This window comes from Grampus griseus, assembly GCF_964374135.1.
Source record: "Grampus griseus genome assembly, chromosome: 2".
NCBI lineage: Eukaryota > Metazoa > Chordata > Mammalia > Artiodactyla > Delphinidae > Grampus > Grampus griseus.
In genome coordinates this window covers 37,585,583-37,610,927 of record NC_139018.1, presented here as the reverse complement: position 1 = coordinate 37,610,927, position 25,345 = coordinate 37,585,583, and the positions used below count along the sequence as shown (strand labels likewise).

The following is a 25,345-nucleotide window of genomic DNA, read 5'->3' as shown; positions in this document are numbered from 1 at the left end:
TTAATTTTAGCCTAATATGTGTTCTTGGTAGGTGCTCCATAAACGTGTTGAGTGGATGAATGAAAAATGAGTGAATGAGTAGCCAGCTCATAAAATTATCCCTTGGAACTCTATAGGGTTGCATGAAGGACCATGGTCCCCATTGTTTAGAAACTCGTAGCTCAATTAGGAAACAAAGAAAGAAGAGAGTAGGTGTTTTAAAAAAAGGAGATGATAAAGGGAAGTTAATGCTTATAATTTCTTTTTTTAATTTATTTTTTATTATTAATTGTTATTGGAGTATGGTTGCTTTACAATGTTGTGTTAGCCTCCAATGCACAGCAAAATGAATCAGCCATACACATGTAGTTATGCCCTCACTTTTGGACTTCCCTCCCGTTTAGGTTACCACAGTGCACTCGGTAGAGTTCCCTGTGCTATACAGTATGTTCCCATCCGTTGTCTGTTTTATACATAGTGTCAATAATGTATACGTGTCAATCCCAGTCTCCCAATTCCTCCCACTATAATTTCTTTTTTACATAGGAAAATGTTTTCTGCTCTTGGGATACATTTACTTTTTCAATTTAGCCAACTGCTTGGATGGAGTTTAGGAAAATAAGGAATTAGGACGCAGGAGATCCACCACAAAAAGACCTATAGAGCTCAAAAGGCGTTCTTTGTCACATCATAGCATTGTCCAGATAAACAGGGGCATAAACATGTTGCTAAGCCCTCTCAAATGTTGGGCTTCTGAGTAACTGCTTCTTAATGAAAGGCTAAGATGTTAATTTCTGTCTTACCTTTCTGTAGTTGTCATTCATCCTCTGTATTCTGTGAGGGGACACAAATATACATGCATATCTTCCAGGTTTTAAGTATATTAAATGAACTTTTTCTTGAATTTCCTGGAGATGATTTTACTTCAGTTTCCTAAATTTTAAAGATCCAAAATATAGCATGTGTGAAAATCATTATTACACCATATTCAGATTTGCTTCAAATCCTTTCAAAGTCCATATATTTTACCAAGGTTTACCTTTTCCCCATGTCCGTCCTTATTTTTCAACTATAGAGCTTATGCTAAACGTATTAAGATGTAGTAGGTAATTCTTAAGTATTTCGTCAGGAGTTTATTGTAGTTTTGGCTGTCATTGGTGGTATTACCGGGTAACTTTTGTTGGAATATTCTGTGATTCTCTAGGGCTCAGATGTAAGGCTATGTTGTAAGAAATATGTGGTATTTTTTTATTCCTGAAGGAGATGAATTGGGCCCCCATTTGTGATGTCTGCATGAGCCTAGACCCTACCAGTCACTCTGGAGCCAGTCCCGCCCTCTCCAAGGCCCGGCAGCAGCACATTCTGTGTGGCACTTGTTTTGGCCCCTCAGGGCAGAGCTGAGTTCCCAGCCTGGTGCTGTATGGAGCGCGGTGCCTGCTGGTCGGCCCTGAGCCGGCTCTGGCCCTCTTAGCGCTCTGGCGGGTCCGGCCCCGCTTTCAGCCCCACCGCCACCCCCGTAGCCATCAATTTAGTTGAGTACTTACACGCGCACGCTGAAGCTGGAATACCAGGTTTTGAGTTCTGGCTCCCAGCACTTTCTAACTGGTAGGCTTAGACACTTAATCTCGTTGTGTTCAAGTTTCCTTAATCATAAAACGTGGACAATACTTAACACTTACTTCATAGGGTTATTATGTGCTTTACAAGAATTGTGTTTTTTTAAATAAAACATTTGCAACAGTTTCTGGACACAACGGGCACCATATAAGTGTTTGTTAAACGACACGAAAATCACTGCCTACTATGTAGTTTGTCATAATCATAGTTTAGGCTTTTTTCCTAAGGGATCCAGGAAAGCCCAGGTCATCTGAAGCAGATTATTTCTTGAGTAGCTTTTATCATGTATACTTTTGATATATACTTAAATTAGTCCATTGAATTTCCTTGTGTTTTTATGGGATATTAAAGGAAACTATAGTTGTTCTCGAATATTTCCCACACTTTGTAGGCTACTATATGCTTTTACAAAATATTCAGTGATCTCTTGTTGAACACAAATTGAGTGGTTTGAGATATATATGTTAAGCACCTTTTTATGTCAGGCACTGTTTGCAGGGTGGGTGAGTCTAACATGATGGGCAAGAAAGAAGCCCCTGTTCTCAAGGGGCTTGCACCCTAGTGGGAGAGGCACATGAATAAATATGATAATTATAGTTGGCCGTAAAGTTAGGAAGGACTTATGATATGGTTGAGAATGTCAAGGATAGGAAGAGGGTGCCCTTATAGTAGGTGGTCATGGAGTGCCTTTCTTTTTCTAAAAAATTTTTATTGAAATATAGTTGATTTACAATGTTGTGTTAGTTTCAGATGTACAGCAAAGTAATTCAGTGATACATATATATATAATATGTATATTCTTTTTTTACATTCTCTTCCATTATAGGTTATTACAAGATATTGAGTATATGGTTCCCTGTGCTATACAGTAGGTCCTTGTTGGTTATCTATTTTACATATAGTAGTGTGTACGCCTTTCTGAGGAAGAGACCTTTGAGCTGAGACCTGAAGGAGAAGGCTTTAGGTGTATGAATCTCTGGGAGAAAGCGTGTCCAGGCAGAAGGATTAAAAAGGCTGTGGAGAAGCAGAAATGAAGCCAATGTTACTGCATGTTGGAAGGTGGAGATATTGAATAATATCCTCTGAACTGAGAAGGAACTTTAAGGCTGAAGAATGAAACAGGCAACTCCATAAAGTGCAGTTATGAAATTTATTGTGGGCAACTTATGGGCAGGATCAGGCAGACAGGGATCCAGAGGCATTCAGAGCTGTACTCCCTGCCCTCAAAAGGGGTACAGGGAGATTTAAAGGGGCCAAAGCTAAAGCAGAATCTGACTGTGAAGGGAGAAGTATGTCTGCACCAACAGGAACCAGGGGTTTTTCCTCTCCCTGGGGTCTCATGACCATTAACCATCTGTGTCAGCAAAAGGCATTCTTGCAGTTTTCATATCAGATGAAGGCAAGGGTAAAAGCTGATGGGGAACTTATCTGGCTTGGGCACATTCCTTGTGAGCAGGCTAAAGCTTGGTCATGCAGAGAGACCAGGCGGGTAGGACTGTGGGCCTAAGATGGAGCTGACAAAATGGAGTCAGCGTGGTCTAGCCACATACTGCAGCATTGTAAGAGAGGGGAGATGCAAAGGTGGGAGAGGTAGGCAGGAAGCAAAGCTTGTCTGGCCTTGTGGGCCAGAGTGTGAGATGTTATTCTAAATATAATGACAAGAAATGATGGGTTTTCTTTAAATAACTTTTTTATTGTGATAAAATATACATAACAAAATTTACCACTTTAACAGTTTTTAAGAGTACAGTTCAGTGACATTAAGTACATTCACAGTTGTGTAACCATCACTGCTATCTGTCTGCAGAACTTTTTTCATCTTGCAAAACTGAAACTCTGTATCTGTTTAACATCTCCCCTCCCTGTTCCTCCTTCCCCTCAGCCTTCCCCTGGCCACCAGAGGTCTACTTTCTTTATCAGTGAATTTCACTCTGTTTGGTACCTTGAGAGAGTGTAATCATTTAACATTTGTTCATTTGTGACTGGCTCATTTCATTCAGCATAATATCTTTAAGTTTCATCCTTGTTGTAGCATATCTCAGAATTTCCTTACTTTTTAGGGCTGAATGATATTTTATTGTATGAACACACCACATTTTGTTTATGCATTCATTCCTGATGGCCGGTTCTAAGCAGAGGAGTGACAAGGTCTATCTATCCAATGAGCTATTGGCCACTGACTTGGCACAATGTATCATTTAATTGTTTCCAGTGAGAAATAAAATTAGTCCCTCTAGTGAAAGGAATTTAACAATTTGTAGAGGCCCAGCTTAGTCTTGAGCCAACGGATTGCTGAATGAAGAGCATTAAACTCGAGTGAGAATTGTCACGTGAAGGGCTCGTAAGACAGATTTCAGGTGCATTTCCAGAGCGTGATTCAGTGGACCTGGGGTTGGGCCTGAGAATTTACATTTCGAGCACCTACAGCCACGTGACGCTGCTGCTGCCGGGGCCACGGAGCAGTGCCCCGGAGCGTCGTGAGCCTCACCACACTTGGCATTTTACTTTAATTTGACCCCATGGTTCAAATAAAATATTTTCCTAGAAGGATTGATTCGATTTATGTGATTGGCAGAAATTCGTTTTAATTCCTGATGAATAGAGTGGAGGTGCTCTGATATAGTCTTTTAGATAGTGTTTATCGTGTTTTTATTCTTTTGTCATAGGTTTGAGTCTGTCAGTGTGACAGATTTTAAGGCAAGCTGGAGAAATGGGATGGCTTTTTTGGCTGTCATTCATGGCTTGCGACCAGACCTGATCGACATGAAGAGTGTGAAGCATAGATCCAACAGAGACAATCTGAAAGAGGCCTTCAGAATTGCAGAAAGAGAATTAAAAATCCCCAAAATGCTGGAACCAGAAGGTAAAGAAGCTTCTTTCTTTGTAAAGCAATGTCCAGTGTGAAGTGGATTTGAAAACAGTACCCACGTATGAGCAAACATAACAGCATTATATTTTAGTCCTGAAGGGTTTAACTTTAAACCCTTTATTAAGTTTCATGAAATTAAGAATTCCTGCCAGTGAGTTAACCTCAGTAATTACAGGGAGGATGTCACAGCTGCAACCAAACGATGCTGTTTTGGGGAATAATTTTGAGTCTTTGTCTTAATTTTCTTTTATTGTGTTCTATATTTCGTCCTCCTTGATTCTATTATTCTTTTCTAAAATATCTCAAGTAAGATATTTCTTTGAGTGGTTTATCTATGTCCCCTTTCCTATTCCCTCCCCCTAGTTAAAGCTGAGCCTCTGTGAGGACAGAAACTGCTTTTTCTGTTTCTCTCTCTATGACTGGCTCAGCTTTACGATTGATTGTGCTAAATCAGTTTTGTTGGATTGTTAGGGACTTCCCTGGTGGTCCAGTGGTTAAGATTGTGCACTTCCAGTGGGTGCAGGTTTGATCCCTTGTTGGGGAACTAAGATCCCACATGCTGCACACCGCATGCCGCACGAAGTGGCCAAAATAATAATAATTTTGTTGGATTGTTAACAACATTAGCGAAATCCTAAATACTGGCTATATTCAAAGAGATAATTATCAGGTTATACTTTAACTTCATAAAATTAAGATTTAAATAATTCAATTCTTCTGGAAAAGAACTTTACTTTGGATTGTGTTGTTTCATAATTTACCCAAAACTTGTTAAAAAAAACCCCCAAAACCCAGTAAGGTCATAAAAAAGGCATGTTGGATTAGTGAAAGTTATAATGAACTAACAGGTCAAGAGATACAAATTCTAGTCTCAGCTCTACAACAGGGGTGTGTAGGTCAATGTTTAATGTTAGGCTCTCTGAAACAGTGTGTGTGTGTACATATACATGTCTATTATAAATTTTACAAACATAAATGATGTGCAGCACACAGTTTACAAATAATAATAAAATATATGATACACTTTATTATAACTTCCGTATAGCCCCCAAATGCTTTCGTTGATTTTTGCCAAACTCTTGTATCAATCTGTAGCCAACTTAAGGTTGCAGTTGCTGAACCAGTGCAGTTCTGACATGCGTGTTGGTGGATAACTTCCTTTGCATTAATGAATAAGTGTAACAGCAAAGAGGTATGTCAGAGCTGCACTTGTTCTTCTGTGATGTGAACGACTTCTTTGCTGGGAGAATACTGGAAGAATTCGATTTTTGTTCCACTCACAATTTGACAGCTATAGACAGGACACACTTTTAAGATTAACCTGCATTGTTAACAATATCTCCATCCTTTTCTTGGCACTCAACAAAACAGCAAATCAAGCCCTCATCTGCTGATTTTCTGTGGTATAAATCTTGCCACCAGTGTCAAGTCACTGAATACATTGGGAAAATATGCACAGTAGCACACCATTATGTATTATTTCTATCATACAGATACAATAGACATAACCTTAGAGGTGTGGATAGTAGTAAAATGCAGTGAAATACTTGGGAAGTGATGAGTTTTAAGTATTTATTACCTTTGTTTTAATATAATTTATGTAATTGTGCATTTATAGAATTTACTTTTTTTTTTTTTTTTTGCGGTACGTGGGCCTCTCACTGTTGCGGCCTCTCCTGTTGCGGAGCACAGGCTCCGGACGCGCAGGCTCAGCAGCATGGCTCACGGGCCCAGCCGCTCCGCGGCATGTGGAATCTTCCCGGACCAGGGTATGAACCTGTGTCCCCTGCATCAGCAGGCGGACTCTCAACCACTGTGCCACCAGGGAAGCCCCAGAATTTAACTTTTAATGCTGACTATGTTAAATTTTCATCAATTTCATAAGTCAGTTGTTAAACAGTCAGCTCTCTCAAGCTGGTGTGAGCACACCACTGACTGATTGACTGTCGCTTTGTCACTTAACCTTTCTGGTTTTAAATAGCTGTATTGAGATATAATTCACATACCATACAGTTTACCTATTTAACTGTACAATTGAATGGTTTTTAGTATATTCACAGAATTTTGCCACCATCATCATAATCAAATTTAGAACATTTTCATGACCCCCCAGAACAAACCCCGAGCCCATTATCAGTCCCTCCCCATTTCCCCCATCCCCCATCCCCCTCCACAGCCCTAGGCAACCACTAATCTACTTTCTGTCTCTATAGATTTGCCAATTCTGGAAATTTAACATGAACGGAATCAAACAATATGTGGTCTTTTGTGAGTGGGTTTTTTTTTTTTTTAAATAAATTTATTTATTTACTTTTGGCTGAGTTGGGTCTTTGTTGCTGCACGCGGGCTTTCCCTAGTTGCGTGAGCAGGGGCTGCTCTTCGTTGCGGTGCGCGGGCTTCCCAGTGCGGTTACTTCTCTTTGTTGCAGAGCACGGGATCTAGGCATGCGGGCTTCAGTAGTTGTGGCACGCGGGCTCAGTAGTTGTGGCGCACGGGCTTAGTTGTTCCACAGCATGTGGGATCTTCCCAGACCAGGGTTCGATCCCATGTCCCCTGCAATGGCAGGTGGATTCTTAACCACTGTGCCACCAGCGAAGTCCCTGGCTTCTTTAAATTAGCAGAATGTTCAAAGTTCATCCATGTTGCAGCATTTATTGTTAAAAATAATAACAAAATTTTTAGATATACTTTATTTTTTAGGACAGTTTTAGATTTATAGGATAATTGGGAAGACAGTACAGTAGGTTCCCATATACCCCACACCCAATTTTCCTTATTGTTAGCATCTTACATTAATGCATCTTATATTAATGAACCAGTATTGCTATAATAAAGGCAATACTCTATTCACATTTTCTTTGTTTTCCCCTATGCCCCTTTTCTCTTCAGGATCCCATCCAGGATACATTACATCTAGTCATCATGTCTCCTTGGGCTCCTCTTGACTGTGACAATTTCTCAGACCATTTTTTTTTGTTTTTGATGGCTTGACAGTTTTGAGGATTACTGGTCAGGTATTTTGTAGATGCTGGAATTTGTGTTATGCTTTTTCTCTTAATGCCGACTTGACATCACTGTTGATGTTGACGTTGATCGCCTGGCTGAGATAGTGTTTGTCAGGTTTCCCCACTGTGAAGTTACTCTTTGTTTCCCCCCTTTCCATACCGTACTCTTTGGAGGGAAGTCACTATGCACAGCCCACACTTAGGAGAGTTACGCTCACTCTCCTTGAGGGCAGGTTAGCTATATAAATTTTTGGAATTCTGCACAGGAGATTTGTCTATTCTCCTCCATTTATTTACTTATCCAACTGTTTATTTGTATCAGTGTAGATTCATGGATTTTTTTTTTATACTTTGGGTTATAATCCAATGCTACTTTGTTTATTTTATTGCTCAAATTAAAAAAAATCTTTTTTATACCTCCGAGTTTTGGCTATTGAGAGCTGTTTTAGTCGGCTCCTGTGCTCCTTTGACATATCCTCAGTGTGGGGCTGGCTTGTTTGTTTTGGCACTACAAGATGCTCCAGGCTCATCTTGTATACTTCCTACTGTAGTCTTGGATCAACCATTCCTCCAAGAGCCCTGGTTCCTTTTACTGGAGAATGGTATTAGAAACCAAGATCTGGGTGCTAGGTGTGCTTGTTGCTACTGGTTTCTAGCCTTTTTGGACCTCAGTTGTTTTTATAAGAGTTAATTATGTGATATTCCCAAGTGCACAGTTAGCCTATTGATTCCATGTTTCGTATATCAGGTTTGTCATTAGTTTGGCTTCATGTTGCTTGTTAATAATTCTGCTTGTTTAACTTTCCCCCATCTCTTTGTTTTTTCTCCCTCCTTACCCCCCACTTTTTTTGTCCAAAAAGGAAAGAACCTTTTTGTCTTTTCATTATCTTTTCAAAATTTCTTCATTTCCCCCCATGCTTGCTCTATTCCCTATTTCTGTGATTTCTTTTGATACTTCTTTCATTGTGATTCACCAAGTCTTTATTATTATTGTAAACTATTTTCTCTATTTTAGTATGTGAAAATAACTAGGCAACTAGTGGAACAGACAATTTAATGAAAACAAATTTCCACTTTACAAATGATTGCCCATAATTCATTTTACATAGCTAAAATAATAGCTCAAAAACATGAAATACATGATGATTTTTTCTTTTAAAGAGAGGGGGGACCTTTTTTTTAGTTTTTATTTTTTCAATTAATTAATTTGGCAGCGTCAGGTCTTAGTTGCAGCACGCGGCATCTTCATTGTGGCATGCAGGATCTTTTAAAGCAGTGTGCGGGCTTTTGCGGTGAGCAGGCTCTGGAGCATGCAGGCTCAGTAGTTGTGGGGCGCACGGGCTCAGTTGCCCTGAGGCATGTGGGATCTTAGTTCACCGATTGGGGATTGAACCTGCGTCCCCTGCATTGGAAGGCGTATTCTTAACCACTGGACCACCAGGGAAATCCCCATCATGATTATTTATGCAAACCAAATACCGCAGTCATACTTGAATAAGGGAATTATCTTTTGACACAGTTTTGTTAACACATTTAATCATTATGCATAGCCTCATATACAATGAGAAAATTTAAAAGAGAGGTATCCAGCCAGTATCATTTTATGTATCTCTTGATATTTATACTTTTTTCAATAAAAGATAGAATAACTTAACTCTTAGGGATCCTTTCTTTATTAAATCCCTACTCCCACCTCTTTATTGATGTGTTTAATGTGCTTACTGCCTTGGATTTTATCATTTGGTTATAGATTAGATTCAATTCCTCCCTCAACTGACTTAGAGCACTCACTGGGCCCAGCAAACATGCTTGCTAAAGCACGCGTAGTGTGTTGTATTTGTTTATTTGTTTTTCTCCTAACTGCAAGCTCCTCAAGGGGCAGATAATGTCTTAAGGCATCTAGCATCTACTCAAGGATCTAGCATCTACTTGCTGAATGAAGGGATGAAACATAAGCCCGTAAGGGCAAGGACTGAGTCTTACATATCCTGCTTGTGACCTGCATTTGTTGGCTCTCTATAAATATGTGTTGAATTGAATTTAACAGAATTAATAAATAAACACAGATTTCCTTGTCAATATCGTCATTGGTTGTTTTGGTGTCGTAGCAAAAGACATCCCCAAATTATGTGTTCATTTTGTCTGTAATCTCTTCTTTGTGATCTACTTAATTTATTATATGCCTGGAGAAGTCCTGTACTTAATGAATTTATAATATTTTTAACTTTGTTTAAATCAGCATTTTCCAAATTTATTTCACCATGGGCTCTTTTAATGCAAAACAAAGATTGGTCCATAGAAGGCTCTCAGTAAATGTATTTGCTCCACAAATGAATGAATAAAATCTTGTGGATGTCTTGAACAAATCTTCTATACAACATATACTTTTGGAAATGCTTTACTGCACAAATGCTGAGACCAATGTGTCAGGAGTGAATTCCAGTTGCTCTATGTTTCTGCATTCCTGGAGGACTTTCTGCACTGTGTCACCAGAAAGGGGAAGGCTTACCTTTCTCTTATCCACCCTCCCTGACTACTTATGGCCTCATACATACAACATGTACAGTGACATTTTATTATTAGGAAACTGAGGCTGTGCAATACTCCTGCCAGGATTCAACCCAGCTCCATTTCACTCTAGATCTAAGCTCTTAACCACTGCATAACCTTGGTGCAAGGGTGAGTGAGCAGGGATTGCTTGGCTGGTCGACTACTTTGGTTCATTTCAAGTTCATTTCAATACTGTTCTTGAGTATTAATTATAGTAAATCACACCTATAGCTGATTGATAGTGTGGCATATCTTGCAGATGTGGATGTTGTTAATCCTGATGAAAAGTCAATCATGACCTATGTGGCACAGTTTCTGCAGTATTCAAAGGCTGCACCTGGGACTGGAGATAAAGCCCAGGTATGTCTTTATAAGTACAAATCAAGCTCATTCTTTTTGTACCCTACTAATAGTTTAATTTTTAGCATCGAGGCATAATTTGCACACAGAACTTAAATATACAGTTCAATGAGTTTTGGCAAATGCATACCTCATATAACCATACTTTAATCATGATGCAAAACATTTCTGTTACCCAGATTGTTCCATTGTGCCTCTCTTCTGTCTGTACTCCTCCACCTGAAGCAACCAATATTCCAATTTCTTTCACTATAGATTAGTTTTGCTTGTTTTTTTAAAGTTAAAAGTGGTAGTTCATTAAACTTTGTTGAATTATCTAAAACAGCATTTAGATACGTACTGTATAGGACAAATTAAGTTTAGCAGGCTTTTAAAGAAGTCTAGAGATATCGGATTTTTGTCTATTGTAATTTTTATCAGCTTTATTGAGATACAATTCATACACTGTAAATTAAATCATTTAAAATTTACGATCAATGGTTTTTAGTATGTTTACATAGTTGTGCAACCATCATCACATTCTAATTTTAGCATATTTCCATTTTACCTGTTCTTTAGTATAAATGGCATCATGTAATCCATATAAACAGAAGCATTGTGTTCCACTCTTAATCCTTGTTTGTTGAGATACTGTTGAATTACCATCAGACTGCCATTTGTTTATTCAGTTTTTTCCTTGACTTTCAGTCAGTTACACAAAATATTGTGGGTGGAAATTTCTTAAAAATCACTGAGCTGAAAATAAACATTTTTTCTGCATCTATAAAGATAAATGAGCGCTGTGAGTTTAGTAAAATGTTTTTGAATATTATTTTAAAATTTAAACTACTTCCTCAGACATGTAAACATGTAGTCATATTATCACATTTGCTTTGACATAAAATTTAGGCCTATGTTTTTCCAACTGTTATGTTTGAGGCACCAAGCCAGATTGTTGCTGACTCTGGAAGAGAGACTCAAGCTGAGACACGGGCTTATAATGCACTTCACTTATTTCTGACCTGCTGAGGAGCTCCTCTTTTCTAATTAATTTTCCTATCAAAAAATAAAACTAAAAATTCAACTGTCCATGAAATCAGTTGCAAAAATATATAGAAAGCACTGTTGCTTAATAGAAAGAAAAAAGTAAAGGAAGGTTAAAGGAGAATGGAAATAAGATGCAATTTCTTTTGCTTTATCCTCCACCAGTAAAATTTGCCTCCAAATGTGTGCAAGCTTACCGCCTAAACAGGAATCTAAAGAAGAAATAATTGTTGCCCAATTCCATAGGATAGCTTAACCAAAGCTTTTAGTAGTGTTATTTTTAGGATCTTTAAATTGTTCAAGGTATTTCTGATGTCAGTATATTTAGTAGATGTAAACATCTGTTAACCCATGTTTAGATTTATTGGAAAGCAGTATTCTGAAATGCCTACTATAAATAAATAATTTAGAATAATGTTCTCTAAAATTGAAGAATAATGAAAGTGGGTAAGCCAAAAAAATAGGGGCTTGCTTGCCCTGTTTCTTTGGCATGTTATATTCAGATGGTAGTTTCAACCCATTTTAAAATTTAAGGTGTTACATGAACAGGCAAAATTCCTCTTTGGCACAATGAGTCATTGGTGTGTAGTGATTACACTATTTCACTGATGTTTGAAGTTGTTAATTTTATTGTTTAAAAAAATCACAAAGTATATTTAGGCTAGAGTTTTAAATGTGTGTGTGTGAATTACAGGGAAAGGTGAAAGATGCTAAGGTCTGGTTAACTCTGCAAGAGAAAAAGCTACAGAAAATGCTAACGGATTCAGAAAATGAGACCTACTGTAAGAAGTATGAAGTAAGTATGACTTTAAACAGTAATTTATTTGTAGTTTACTCTTGGGGAAGAGTAGGATGTTTTTAGAAAAAAACTTTCAGAGTTAATTGTTTAAATACTAAATTAACTCCAAGTTTTAGTGTTGAGTTAGAAGGACCGAGCTTCTCAAATTTTAATGTGCATAGGAATCACCTGGGGAATCTTGTTAAAATACGGATTCTAACTCAGTAGTTCTGGGATGGGGCCTGAGATTCTGCATTTCCCACCAGCTCCCAGATGGTGCTGATTGCTGGTGGTCCTTAGAGAATTTTGGGTAGTAAGGTTTTAGAGTGGGGACTGGCAAACTGGTCTCTGGGCCCCAGCATCTGTTTTTGTAAATACATTGTTATTGGATACATTATCTTATGTATTATATATTATATTATATATTATATATTATATGTGAACCATGCCCATTAAAGTATTGTTTGTGGCTGCATTCCCACCACATTGTTGAATAGTTACAGCAGAGACCATATGGCCCACAAAGCCCAAGATGTTTGCTATCTTACATATCTTATAGTACACGTTTTCCAATCCCAGGTCTAGAGCAGAACATGCTTTTCAGAATGAATATGGAAGGGAAAACGATTAGGAAATCAGAAATGGAGCCATCCCAGAATTACAGTTCAGGGCTTCAACCAAAATGTCCTTTGGGAGTAATGACAACTTACTGTCACCATGTATTGAACATTTGCTATATATCAGGCACCTGCTGACAAGCGTTTTCCAGGTTACAACATCTTGCTGAGTATGGCATGGTTATTCTAGTTTTACAGATGAAGACAAACAAGACTTAGAGGGACTAAGTGATTTATCTAAAGTTATATAGCTACTGAAAGGTAGAGGTGGGATTGGAATGAAGTCTAGATTCAAAGCCCTAGCTCTCTTTAGTCCTGATGCTTCTCCAGGGTAAGCTGTTATTCCCCACACCATTTTGAAAGATACTATCAGGAGCCAAAGTGAGGGCTCCACATTCTTCTTTCTTAGAACCCAGACTGTGCAACACTGTGCCCCTCACCTGGTCTCCACCCTGAATAAGGAGGAGATACACTCCTGGGCCTACACAGCACTTAACACTTCTAGACCTTCATCCCCCACATCGGTTAAGAGAGGGAGTCGGATGAATCCAGTGTTTCCTACACTAACATTCGGCGGATTGTGTGACTTGCTCGCCACACCATTCTTTTAGGTTTGGAGCCATCAGGGAAGGAAGACACGCTCATCTTCCTTTTTTCTGAACTGCATAGGCTTCTTATGCTTTTTGCCTCTTAGCACTGGCCTGAAATTGTTTTCATTGACAAGGTGCTCAGCGTCCACAGGAAGTGCCTTGCTCTCACTTGTCTTTCATTTACTAATGTACCGCAGATACAGGTTTCTTAAATGAAAGGCTTTATGAAGTTATTTTAACTCTCAGAAAGAATCAAATTACTTATCCCTTAGTTTGTTCACAAAATTTACTTAGAAATGCGGCCAATAATTATTGGTAATCTTAAATAACAGTTATGGAATTGATGACTCAAACACCAATATTTCACACAAATACAAACCAAGAAAAGCTTTATTTATTAAATTTTTGAGGGCAAAGACAAAGTATATTCTAAAGTTTGTATAAAATGACTTGGGAAGAATGGCTCAAGCTTAGTTAATTATGGAAACTTCAAAAACCATTTATACATGATGACTGCTGTTACATAATTCTCACTTCTACTCATTCTTATTTTGTTGTGAACACATATTTGGGGAGGACAAACTCACATTTTCCATGGGGCATTATGATTTGTCCTCTAGAGCTGGGTGGCCTTGCTGCCCTATTCCAGTAGAAATCCAACCATAGTGACATGAGACGCAAGCTGTGACCTATGTCACTATGAGGGCACCCAGATCACGAGGGTGCACTGAAGAAAGAAACTGGATTGGTGAGAGGATCCTGAATTCAGGGAATTTTACCTTTATCTAAGTAAAAGTTTAAATATAACCTACAACTATTGACCTGCAAATAGCAAAATTACATTTTATAAACTGGTTTAAACATTTCAGTCTTTAAAATACCCTTCTAATTGTAGAGCCTGCTGTCCTTTTTGGAGTCATTCAATGAAGAAAAAAAACCCTTTCTGGATGTCCTGTCGATAACAAAGAATCTAGATGAGCTGAATGAAGATCAGTTACAGTTGAGAGAAGCCTGGGATGGTCTCAACTACCAGGTTACTGCGTTGTGTTGATTAGAACATTTTCACGGGGCAGCTTTGTTTGTTGGATGAGAACTTTAGACTTTCATGAGGGATTCTGTAAAAGACAGAGCAGATGCTTCATCAGAAAATTGGAAGAGCGTTATATTTTCTCCATGATCTCATTTGGGTAGTGGTTGATATTGAAATAGGAATTATAACATTCTGTTTAGAGAAATTGCAGGCTTATCCAGAGCTTTTATATTTGCCATCAATTCTTGGTTTGCCATAGTAGATTATCCATATTCTGATTGACATGCAACCTCCTCTCTGCTTTGGACCAGTGTCATATATCACTATCAATAGATGCTTGAAGTGGGTAGGGACAAACCCAGAGAGAATGTGTAATGATGAATGTGTGTATGTGTGTCTGAATATATCTGTATGATTTCAGTCGTTTTAAATTTATTGAGTCTTGTGTTATGGCCCAGGATAATGTGTGTGTGTGTGTGTGTGTGTGTGTGTGTGTGTGTGTGTGTGTGTGTATATATATATACGTATATATATACTATTTGCACTTGAAAGGAACATGTATTCTGTAGTTATTGGATATAGTATTCTATAAATATCAATTAAGACAAGGTGGTTGGTAGCATTCAGATTATCTCTGTCTTGACTGACATTTTGTCTAGGTATTCTATCAATTTCTGAGAGAGACCTATTAAAATCTGTGGAATCCTTCCTTTAATTTAGTCAAATTTTGTATCATGTATTTTAAGACTTTGTTATTAGGTGTGTACATTTATGATTGTTATGTCTTTGTGAATCAACACTTTTACCATTATGAAATATTCCTATTTATCTCTGGGAAGACTGTTTTTCTTCATGTCTACTTGATCTTATATCAGTATGATAATTGCATTCTTCCTGTGCTGGCTGTGTGGCACATCTTCTTCCTTCATTTACTTTCAACCTATTTGAGTCTTTATATTTAAAGTGCATCTCTTGTAGATAGCATATGGTTGGATCTTGCTTTATTATCCACTCTGACGATCTTTGCCTTTTCACTCGAGGGTTTAGACAGTTAATATTAAATGTAATTATTGTTATGGTTCGATGTGGATTTACCATCTTATGCTTTTTTTCTGTTTATTCCCTCTGTTTTTTGTACCTCTATTCTTTCTTTTCCTGCCTTGTTTTAGATTATGTTAATATTTTTAGAATTCCCTTTTAATTTATCTATTGGCTTTTTGGCTCTACCTCTTTCAAATTTTTACTGTGATTACAATGTACATTATAAATTTTGTTTTGTTTTGTTTTGTTTATTTGTTTGCATTACACGGGCCTCTCACTGTTGCGGCCTCTCCCGTTGCGGAGCACAGGCTCCAGAAGCACAGGCTCAGCGGCCATGGCTCACGGGCCCAGACGCTCCGTGGCATGTGGGATCTTCCCAGACCGGTGCACGAACCTGCGTTCCCTGCATCGGCAGGCGGACTCTCAACCACTGCGCCACCAGGGAAGCCCACATTATAAAATTTTTATAGTCTACTTAAACTTCTACAACTTCTAAGTTATTGTACAACTTCTTATAGTATGTGGAAGTCTTGCAATCAAGTCTCTCATTTTTTATGCTTAGTTGCTTTATATATAAATATATATATGACACAAACATATGTTTTAAAGTCCCCAAGACCATGTTATACATTTTTGTTCAAAACGGTCATGTATTTTAAAGAAATTAAGGAGAAAAATTAGTCTTTCATATCTATATAGCTATTTATCATTACCATTGTTCTTCATTCCTCCCTAGAGATTTGAGTTTCCATCTGAACTCATTTCCATTCAGCTTGAAAAACGTCCTTTAACTTATCTTATAATGCAGATCTGTGGATGGCAAATTCTCTTAGTTTTCTTTGATGCCTAAACGTCTTTATTTTGCTTTCATTCTTTTTAAATATCTTTGTTGAAGTATAATTTACATATCATAGAATTTGCTCATTTTAAATGGCTAATTAAATGACTTTTAGTGAATTTACAGAGTTACAACAGAGATTGTATAGTTTGTAAGTCAAAAATACTCTTTGGGGCTTCCCTGGTGGCGCAGTGGTTGAGAGTCCGCCTGCCGATGCAGGGGACATGGGTTCATGCCCTGGTCCGGGAAGATCCCACATGCCGCGGAGCAGCTGGGCCTGTGAGCCATGGCCGCTGAGCCTGCGCATCCCGAGCCTGTGCTCCGCAACGGGAGAGGCCGCAGCAGTGAGAGGCCCGTGTACCGCAAGAAAAAAAAAAATACTCTTTGGTCCTGGGAAAGTTTGTCAATTCTTGCTCAAGCTTCTTGGCCATCAAGAGCGACACCCTGTTTTCAGAATATATTTATCATACTATTTGTATAGTGTGTTAAACACTAGCACAGTGGCTTAAAAGAGCCACCCTTTCAGTCCCTACTTTTGAAGAACTAGTGCAGCTTCAGAAATTTTCCCATCAAGTGGCAGTGCTCATTGCAATTTCAGCTCCTGTTCTGACCACAGTTTGACAAAACTGATCCCTGTGAAGGGCAGGAACTCTCTGTTATGAATCCTCAACAAAACAGAAAGAGAGGAAGAAAATATTGTCTGTATAGTTCAGACTGTTCCAGGCCAAAAAGACGCGGTCTAATTTTGCTGCCTGTGGTTTGGAAAAATCACCCTAAATAATGAGAAAAACCATTAAAAGAACTATTTTGCAAGATTAAGTGCTACAAATTGATAGTAGTTTGAAAATCCGTTCCGTAGGTAGAGTGCTGCTCGTTTTCTTGGTGTTGCAAAATGAAACTTATTAATTTTAAAGTCATCAGGTGTGTAACAGTCAATACCATCCAGACAGATTCTGGTTCAATTGGTTGAGGGCTCAGATATCTCAAAGCATCTTAATAAATGATTTCATTTTAAGCCTGCAATAGGAAATAGCCACATTACGTTATTTTGACCTGACAAGATCTTATATAAATTTTCATCCAAATTCAAAGGTAATTTCGAACACTGAGAAAGAAAGTGTAGAACTAGTTTTCTATGTTAAGAGTGGAAAGAGAGGAATGAAAGGTAAGCACCGCCTTCTATCTTTCCTCTTCCTACTGCTGCATAGAGTACAGCCCGCAGTCAGAAAGCCCACATTTGGTTTCATGCAAAACATATACAGCTTTCAGTTGTGAAAAGAATAACAGCTGAGTTAGAGGTATCGTTCTTAGCTTCTCTTTTGCTCAGTCGTTTGCCGGTTTTCTGGGTTTTTTGTTTGTTTATTTTTTGGGAAACTCACAGATAATTCAGATATATATAATAAAAGTACATGCTAACTTGTTCATATTAAAATTCATAATAATGAAAACATTTTTTCATTCTTTTCCGACTGGAGGCTTAATGGTATGTAGTTAATGATTTAGGATTGTAGAGCTGTCTTTTGTCTTACGCCTTTTGAGAAAATAAACTTGCAAGGCAATTAAAGCAAAACAAAATACTACATGGTGTCACTTATTTGTGGAATCTTAAAACAAAGTTAAACTCGTAGAAACAGAGTAGAAAAGTGGTTGTCCGGGACTGAGGGTGTGGAAAATAGGGGGAAGTTGGTTAACGGGAACAAACTTTCAGCTATAAGATGAATAAGATCTGAGGATATAATGTAAAACATGGTGACTATTATGATAACACTGTATTATATCATTGAAATTTTCTAGAGAGTAAAACTTAAATGTACTTGCCCCCCCCAAAAAAGATAAATATGTGAAATGATGGAAGTGTTAATTAACTAGATGGTGAGACTCCTTTTATGATGTAAATGTATATCAAATCACCATGATGTACACTTTAAATATCTTACAATTTTATTTGTCAGTTATACCTCAATAATGCTAAGAAAAGCAAAACAAAATGCAAAAACTGTAATACTTAATGTTTCTGGTTTATAAATAGTTCCATTTGACTGCCTTAAAGGAGGCTAGCTTTGTCCTCATTTAACATCTTTGTACTTGGGTTGTTGGTTTAATGGGGCTTTTTTTGATACTTTGCTCTGCATATAGTGGGCACCCAATGAATGTTTTTCAAGGAATTAATAATGAATCAAAGAAACCTATTCTTAAAAAATAACCTAATTTTGCCTATTCTTTCCTCTAAAAGTGATTTAACTCTAAGAATAGTGACAACTCCTCTAGTAGAACTATAATGGTAAGAGAGAATACAGACTTAAAACTCGTACTTTCATCATCAGTGTGGAGTCATCCCCACTGGCTCTCTTATTTTTTTGCAGCACGCGGGCCTCCCACTGTTGTGGCCTCTCCCGTTGCGGAGCACAGGCTCCGGACGCGCAGGCTCAGCGGCCACGGCTCACGGGCCCAGCCGCTCCGCGGCATGTGGGATCTTCCCGGACCGGGGCACGAACCCGTGTCCCCTGCATCGGCAGGCAGACTCCCAACCACTGCGCCACCAGGGAAGCCCTGGCTCTCTTATATTGCTGACCACACTTTACTGTAACCATGTCCTTGTCTGCTTTCCCCACTAGGTGGTTCAGGCAGGAGCTGTGACTATTATTTATCTGGTTGGCCCTTAGATGTGGAGGGTTGTGTTAAACTTACTCTTGCCTTCATGACACATGGATCTGGGCAAGGCCATACTCCTATTTTTATTCCTTTATTAAATTTTATATTTACTTCCTTTTATCCCCATACCCTCCTTCCATCCCTCTTTCTCCTTAGGCTGCCATTGTGCTGTGCTTAATGTGTATCTTTTTGTTTTATGTGTCCTTGCAAAATGCAGTATTGTATTTATGTGTCCGTGTATTTTTAGGTTGTGTGAATTGATATTGTATTTTATTCTGCTCCTTACTTTCAGTTTTGAACACATATATTTAAATAAGGTGCCTCCATGTTGCCCCCCGTGTACATCTAATTGGCATCTAACCGCTGCACAGCCCTCTGTGGTGTGTGACCACCCCACCACCACATGTCCTTCCTCTACTCCAGAAGCTTCTGTGTCTTTATACCCAGCTCTTAGCACAATTCATAAACATTTGCTCAATGAGTGAATGAATGAGTGTGTGTTTTTTTATTTTGAATTTATTTTTTTATACAGCAGGTTCTTATTAGTCATCCATTGTATACACATCAGTGTATACATGTCAATCCCAATCTCCTAATTCATCACGCCAACCCCCCCACCCCCTGCTGCGTTCCCCCCTTGGTGTCCATACGTTTGTTCCCTACATCTGTGTCTCAATTTCTGCCCTGCACACCGGTTCGTCTGTACCATTTTTCTAGGTTCCACATATATGTGCTAATACATGATATTTGTTTTTCTCTTTCTGACTTACTTCACTCTGTGTGACAGTCTCTAGGTCCATCCACGTCTCTACAAATGACCCAGTTTCATTCCTTTTTATGGTTGAGTAATATTCCTTTGTATATATGTGCCACATCTTCTTTATCCATTCATCTGTCGATGGGTATTTAGGTTGCTTCCATGACCTGGCTATTGTAAATAGTGCTGCAGTGAACATTGGGGTGCATGTGTCTTTTTAAATTATGGTTTTCTCCGGGTATATGCCCAGTAATGGGATTGCTGGGTCATATGATGATTCTATTTTTAGTTTTTTAAGGAACCTCCATACTGTTCTCCATAGTGGCTGCATCAATTTACATTCCCACCAACAATGCAAGAGGGTTTCCTTTTCTCCACATCCTCTCCAGCATGTGTTGTTTGTAGATTTTCTGATGATACCCATTCTAACTGGTGTGAGGTGATACCTCATTGTACTTTTGATTTGCATTTCTCTAATAATTAGTGATGTTGAGCAGCTTTGCATGCGCTTCTTGGCCATCTGTATGTCTTCTTTGGAGAAATGTCTATTTAGGTCTTCTGCCCATTTTTGGATTGGGTTGTTTGTTTTTTTAATATTGAGCTGCATGAGCTGTTTATATATTTTGGAGATTAATCCTTTGTTCTTGATTCGTTTGCAAATATTTTCTCCCATTCTGAGGGTTGTCTTTTGGTCTTGTTTATGGTTTCCTTTGCTGTGCAAAAGCTTTGAAGTTTCATTAGGTCCCATTTGTTCATTTTTGTTTTTATTTCCATTACTCTAGGAGGTGGATCAAAGAAGATCTTGCTGTGATTTATGTCAAAGAGTGTTCTTCCTATGTTTTCCTCTAAGAATTTTATAGTGTCCAGTCTTACATTTAGGTCTCTAATCCATTTTGAGTTTATTTTTGTGTATGGTGTTAGGGAGTGTTCTAATTTCATTCTTTTACGTGTAGCTGTCTAGTTTTCCCAGTACCACTTATTGAAGAGACTTTCTTTTCTCCATTATATATCCTTGCCTACTGTGTCATAGATTATTAGTTGACTGTAGGTGCGTGGGTTTATCTCTGGGCTTTCTATCTTGTTCCATTGATCTATAATTCTGTTTTTTTTCCAGTACCATATTGTCTTGATTACTGTAGCTTTGTAGTATAGTCTGAAGTCAGGGAGTCTGATTCCTCCAGCTCTGCTTTTTTCCCTCAAGACTGCTTTGGCTATTTGGAGTCTTTTGTGTCTCCATACAAATTTTAAGATTTTTTGTTCTAGTTCTGTAAAAAATACCATTGGTAATTTGATAGGGATTTCATTGAATCTGCAGATTGCTTTGGGTAGTATAGTCATTTTCACATTATTGATTCTTCCAAGAACACGGTATATCTCTCCATCTGTTTGTATCATCTTTAATTTCTTTCATCAGTGTCTTATAGTTTTCTACATACCGGTGTTTTGTCTCCCTAGGTAGGTTTATTGTTAGGTATTTTATTCTGTTGCAGGTATTTTATTTTTGTTGCAGTGGTAAATGAGAGTGTTTCCTTAATTTCTCTTTCAGATTTTTCATCATTAGTATATAGGAATGCAAGAGATTTCTGTGCATTAATTTTGTATCCTGCTACTTTACCAAATTCATTGATTAGCTCTAGTAGTTTTCTGGTGGCATCTTTAGGATTCTCTATGTATAGTATCATGTCATCTGAAACACTGACAGTTTTACTTCTTCTTTTCCAATTTGTATTCCTTTTATTTCTTTTTCTTCTCTGATTGCTGTGGCTAGGACTTCCAAAACTATGTTGAATAATAGTGGTGAGAGTGGACATCCTTGTCTTGTTCCTGATCTTAGAGGAAATGCTTTCAGTTTTTCACCATTGAGAATGATGTTTGCTGTGGGTTTGTCGTATATGGCCTTTATTATGTTGAGGTAGGTTCCCTCTATGCCCACTTTCTGGAGCGTTTTTATCATAATGGGTGTTGAATTTTGTCAAAAGCTTTTTCTGGGGCTTCCCTGGTCACGCAGTGGTTGAGAGTCTGCCTGCCGATTCAGGGGACGCGGGTTTGTGCCCCGGTCCGGTAAGGTCCCACATGCCGCGGAGCGGCTAGGTCCATGAGCCATGGCCGCTGAGCCTGCGCGTCTGGAGCCTGTGCTCCGCAATGGGAGAGGCCACAACAGTGAGAGGCCCGCGTACTGCAAAAAAAAAAAAAAAAAGCTTTCTCTGCATCTATTGAGATGATCATATGGTTTTTATTCTTCAATTTGTTAATATGGTTTGTCACATTGATTGATTTGCATATATTGAAGAATCCTTGCATCCCTGGGATAAATCCCACTGGATCATGGTGGATGATCCTTTTAAAGTGTTGCTGGATTCTGTTTGCTGGTATTTTGTTGAGGATTTTTGCATCTATAGTCATCAGTGATATTGGTCTGTAATTTTCTTTTTTTGTAGTGTCTTTGTCTGGTTTTGGTATCAGGGTGCTGGTGGCCTGATAGAATGAGTTTGGGAGTGTTTCTTCCTTTGCAATTTTTTGGAAGAGTTTGAGAAGGATGGGTGTTAGCTCTTTAAATGTTTGATAGAATTCACCTGTGAAGCCATCTGGTCCTGGACTTTTGTTTGTTGGAAGATTTTTAATCACAGTTTCAATTTCACTACTTGTGATTGGTGTGTTCATATTTTCTATTTCTTCCCGGTTTGGTCTTGAAAGGTTATACCTTTCTAGGAATTTGTCCATTTCTTCCAGGTGGTTCATTTTATTAGCATAGAGTTGCTTGTAGTAGTCTCTTAGGATGCTTTGTATTTCTGTGGTGTCTGTTGTAACTTCTTTTTCATTTCTAATTTTACTGATTTGAGTCCTCTCCCTCTTTTTCTTGATGAGTCTGGTTAATGGTTTATCCATTTTGTTTATCTTCTCAAAGAACCAGCTTTTAGTTTTATTGATCTTTGCTATTGTTTTCTTTATTTCTATTTCATTTATTTTTACTCTGATTTTATGATTTCTTTCCTTCTGCTAACTTTGGGTTTTGTTTGTTCTTCCTTCTGTAGTTCCTTTAGGTGTAAGGTTAGATTGTGTATTTGAGATTTTTCTTGTTTCTTGAAGTAGGCTTGTATAGCTATAAACTTCCCTCTTAGAACTGCTTTTGCTGCATCCCATAGGTTTTGGATCGTCCTGTTCTTTTTTTCGCGGTATGCGGGCCTCTCACTGTTGTGGCCTCTCCCATTGCGGAGCACAGGCTCCAGACGCGCAGGCTCAGCAGCCATGGCTCAATGGCTCAGCCACTCTGTGACATGTGGGATCTTCCTGGACTGGGCACGAACCCGTGTCCCCTGCGTCAGCAGGTGGACTCTCAACCACTACACCACCAGGGAAACCCTGGATCATCCTGTTTTTGTTGTCATTTGTCTCTAGGTATTTTTTGATTTCCTCTTTGATGTCTTCAGTGATCTCTTGGTTATTTAGTAACGTATTGTTTAGCCTCCATATGTTGTGTTTTTTACATTTTTTTCCCTGTAATTGATTTCTAATCTCATAGCATTGTGGTCCGAAAATGTACTTGATATGATTTCAATTTTCTTAAATTTACTGAGGCTTGATATATGACGCAAGATGTGATCTATCCTGGAGAATGTTCCGTGCGCACTTGAGAAGAAAGTGTAATCTGCTGCTTCTGGATGGAATGTCCTGTAAATATCAATTAAATCTATCTGGTCTATTGTGTCATTTAAAGCTTCTGTTTCCTTATTTATTTTCATTTTGCGTGATCTGTCCATTGGTGTAAGTGAGGTGTTAAAGTCCCCCACTATTATTGTGTTACTGTTGATTTCCTCTTTTATAGCTGTTAGCAGTTGCCTTATGTATTGAGGTGCTCCTATGTTGGGTGTGTATATATTTATAATTGTTATACCTTCTTCTTGGATTGATCCCTTGATCATTATATAGTGTTCTTCCTTGTCTTTTGTGACATTCTTTATTTTAAAGTCTATTTTATCTGATATGAGTATTGCTATTCCAGCTTTCTTTTCATTTCCATTTGCATGGAATATCTTTTTCCATCCCCTCACTTTCAGTCTGCATCTGTCCCTAGGTCTGAAGTGGGTCTCTTGTTGACAGCATATATATGGGTCTTTTTTTTGTATCCATTCAGCAAGCCTGTGTCTTTTGGTTGGAGCATTTAATCCATTCACGTTTAAGGTAGTTATCGATATGTATGTTCCTATTACGATTTTTTAAATTGTTTTGGCTTGGTTTTTGTAGGTCCTTTTCTTCTCTTGTGTTTCCCACTTAGAGAAGTTCCTTTAGCATTTGCTGTAGAGCTGGTTTGGTGGTGCTGAATTCTCTTAGCTGTTACTTGTCTGTGAAGCTTTTGATTTCTCCATGGAATCTGAATCCTTGCCGGGTAGAGTAATCTTGGTTGTAGGTTTTTCCCTTTCATCACTTTAAGTATATCATGCCACTCCCTTCTGGCTTGTAGAGTTTCTCCTGAGAAATCAGCTGTTAACCTTATGGAAGTTCTCTTGTATGTTATTTGTTGTTTTTCCCCTGCTGCTTTCAATAATTTTTCTTCGTCTTTAATTTTTGCCATTTTGATTACTGTGTTTCTCGGTGTGTTTCTCCTTGGGTTTAACCTGTATGGGACTCTGTGAGTGAGTTTTGATGGTGTTTAGCAGGGGAAAATCCAGGTAGAAGGGGCAGCAAGGGCGAAGACCTGGGAGAGTAATCAGGGTTTGGGGCAATAAGTAGCTGGCATTTATGTGACTCAAGTATTTAAGGAGTGGTGGGAAGGCTGAGGAAGGAGGAGGTTGGCTGGATTGGGGAGCGGGGGATTTGGTGAAGCACAGATATTCAGGAGATATGGTAGAGATATCTAATGTAAATACATGATTAGGGCTCGTTAGGAAAGTAATCTGTAAATCTGCTTGTGAAGTATAGCTGTAATGTCGGAGAACTCCAGGGCATACAGCATTTCAAATGATGGTCATGTAGTACAGTAGTCTACCCCTGCTTCGAGGGGTGGTTTAACTATTTCTAATTTCCCTCTCATGACTCATTATGGATTTATCAAAATATTTGTTTTTATTCTTGTGCCCTCTTCTACTTTTGAACAAATTATGTTCTCGATCAGCAGCTAGCCAACTGATACTTAGAACTAAGAAATTTACCTATTGATCAAGATTTCCTTGTCTAACAGATCAGAGAATTAATATACTGTTTTTAAAGAGTGGTTTTAAAAGAATTCTTTAAAGAATTAAGCATGCCGTATGTGGAGAAATAAACTATAGAAGTGTCTACTGAGGAACATCTTTCCTTTTTTTTTTCAGATTAATGTGTGGAAGACAGAGTTGAATCATGTCTTGCCCTCACCCCTCTATCAAATAGAAACTTGGCTCCAGGGGGTGGAGGAGCTGATAGATGAAGATTTGCCAGCCTCCCAGGATTATTGTGAAGCCATGGCTCTAATGCAAGAGAAAATGACTTTATTCCAGGTTGGAAAAGAAAAAAGAAACATGGAAAAATATGTGCTTTGTTAGGAACTGTTCTTGAGGAAGATGTTCCTAGAAAGGAGGGAAGGAAGTATAGTGGGTATTTGAGGATGGTTTAGGTGATTCCCCTGGAGATTTTTGGGTCCCAAAAGATAGCTTCAGTTATTTGAC

General features: G+C 38.4%; 1 protein-coding gene across 4 annotated transcripts in view; it reads left to right on the top strand.

Annotated features, from left to right (window-relative positions):
- Positions 1-25,345, top strand: part of SYNE2 (spectrin repeat containing nuclear envelope protein 2) — a gene marked incomplete at its 5' end in the record, with an annotated part of 272,663 nt that overhangs the window by 31,187 nt on the left and 216,131 nt on the right. For all 4 annotated transcript variants that reach the window (XM_082648159.1, XM_082648158.1, XM_082648156.1 and 1 more), the window contains 5 exons: positions 4,263-4,459; positions 10,280-10,380; positions 12,098-12,199; positions 14,284-14,421; positions 25,013-25,177. In XM_082648159.1, coding sequence (XP_082504285.1) covers positions 4,263-4,459; positions 10,280-10,380; positions 12,098-12,199; positions 14,284-14,421; positions 25,013-25,177 — 703 coding nt within the window. The remainder of the gene's footprint in view (positions 1-4,262; positions 4,460-10,279; positions 10,381-12,097; positions 12,200-14,283; positions 14,422-25,012; positions 25,178-25,345) is intronic.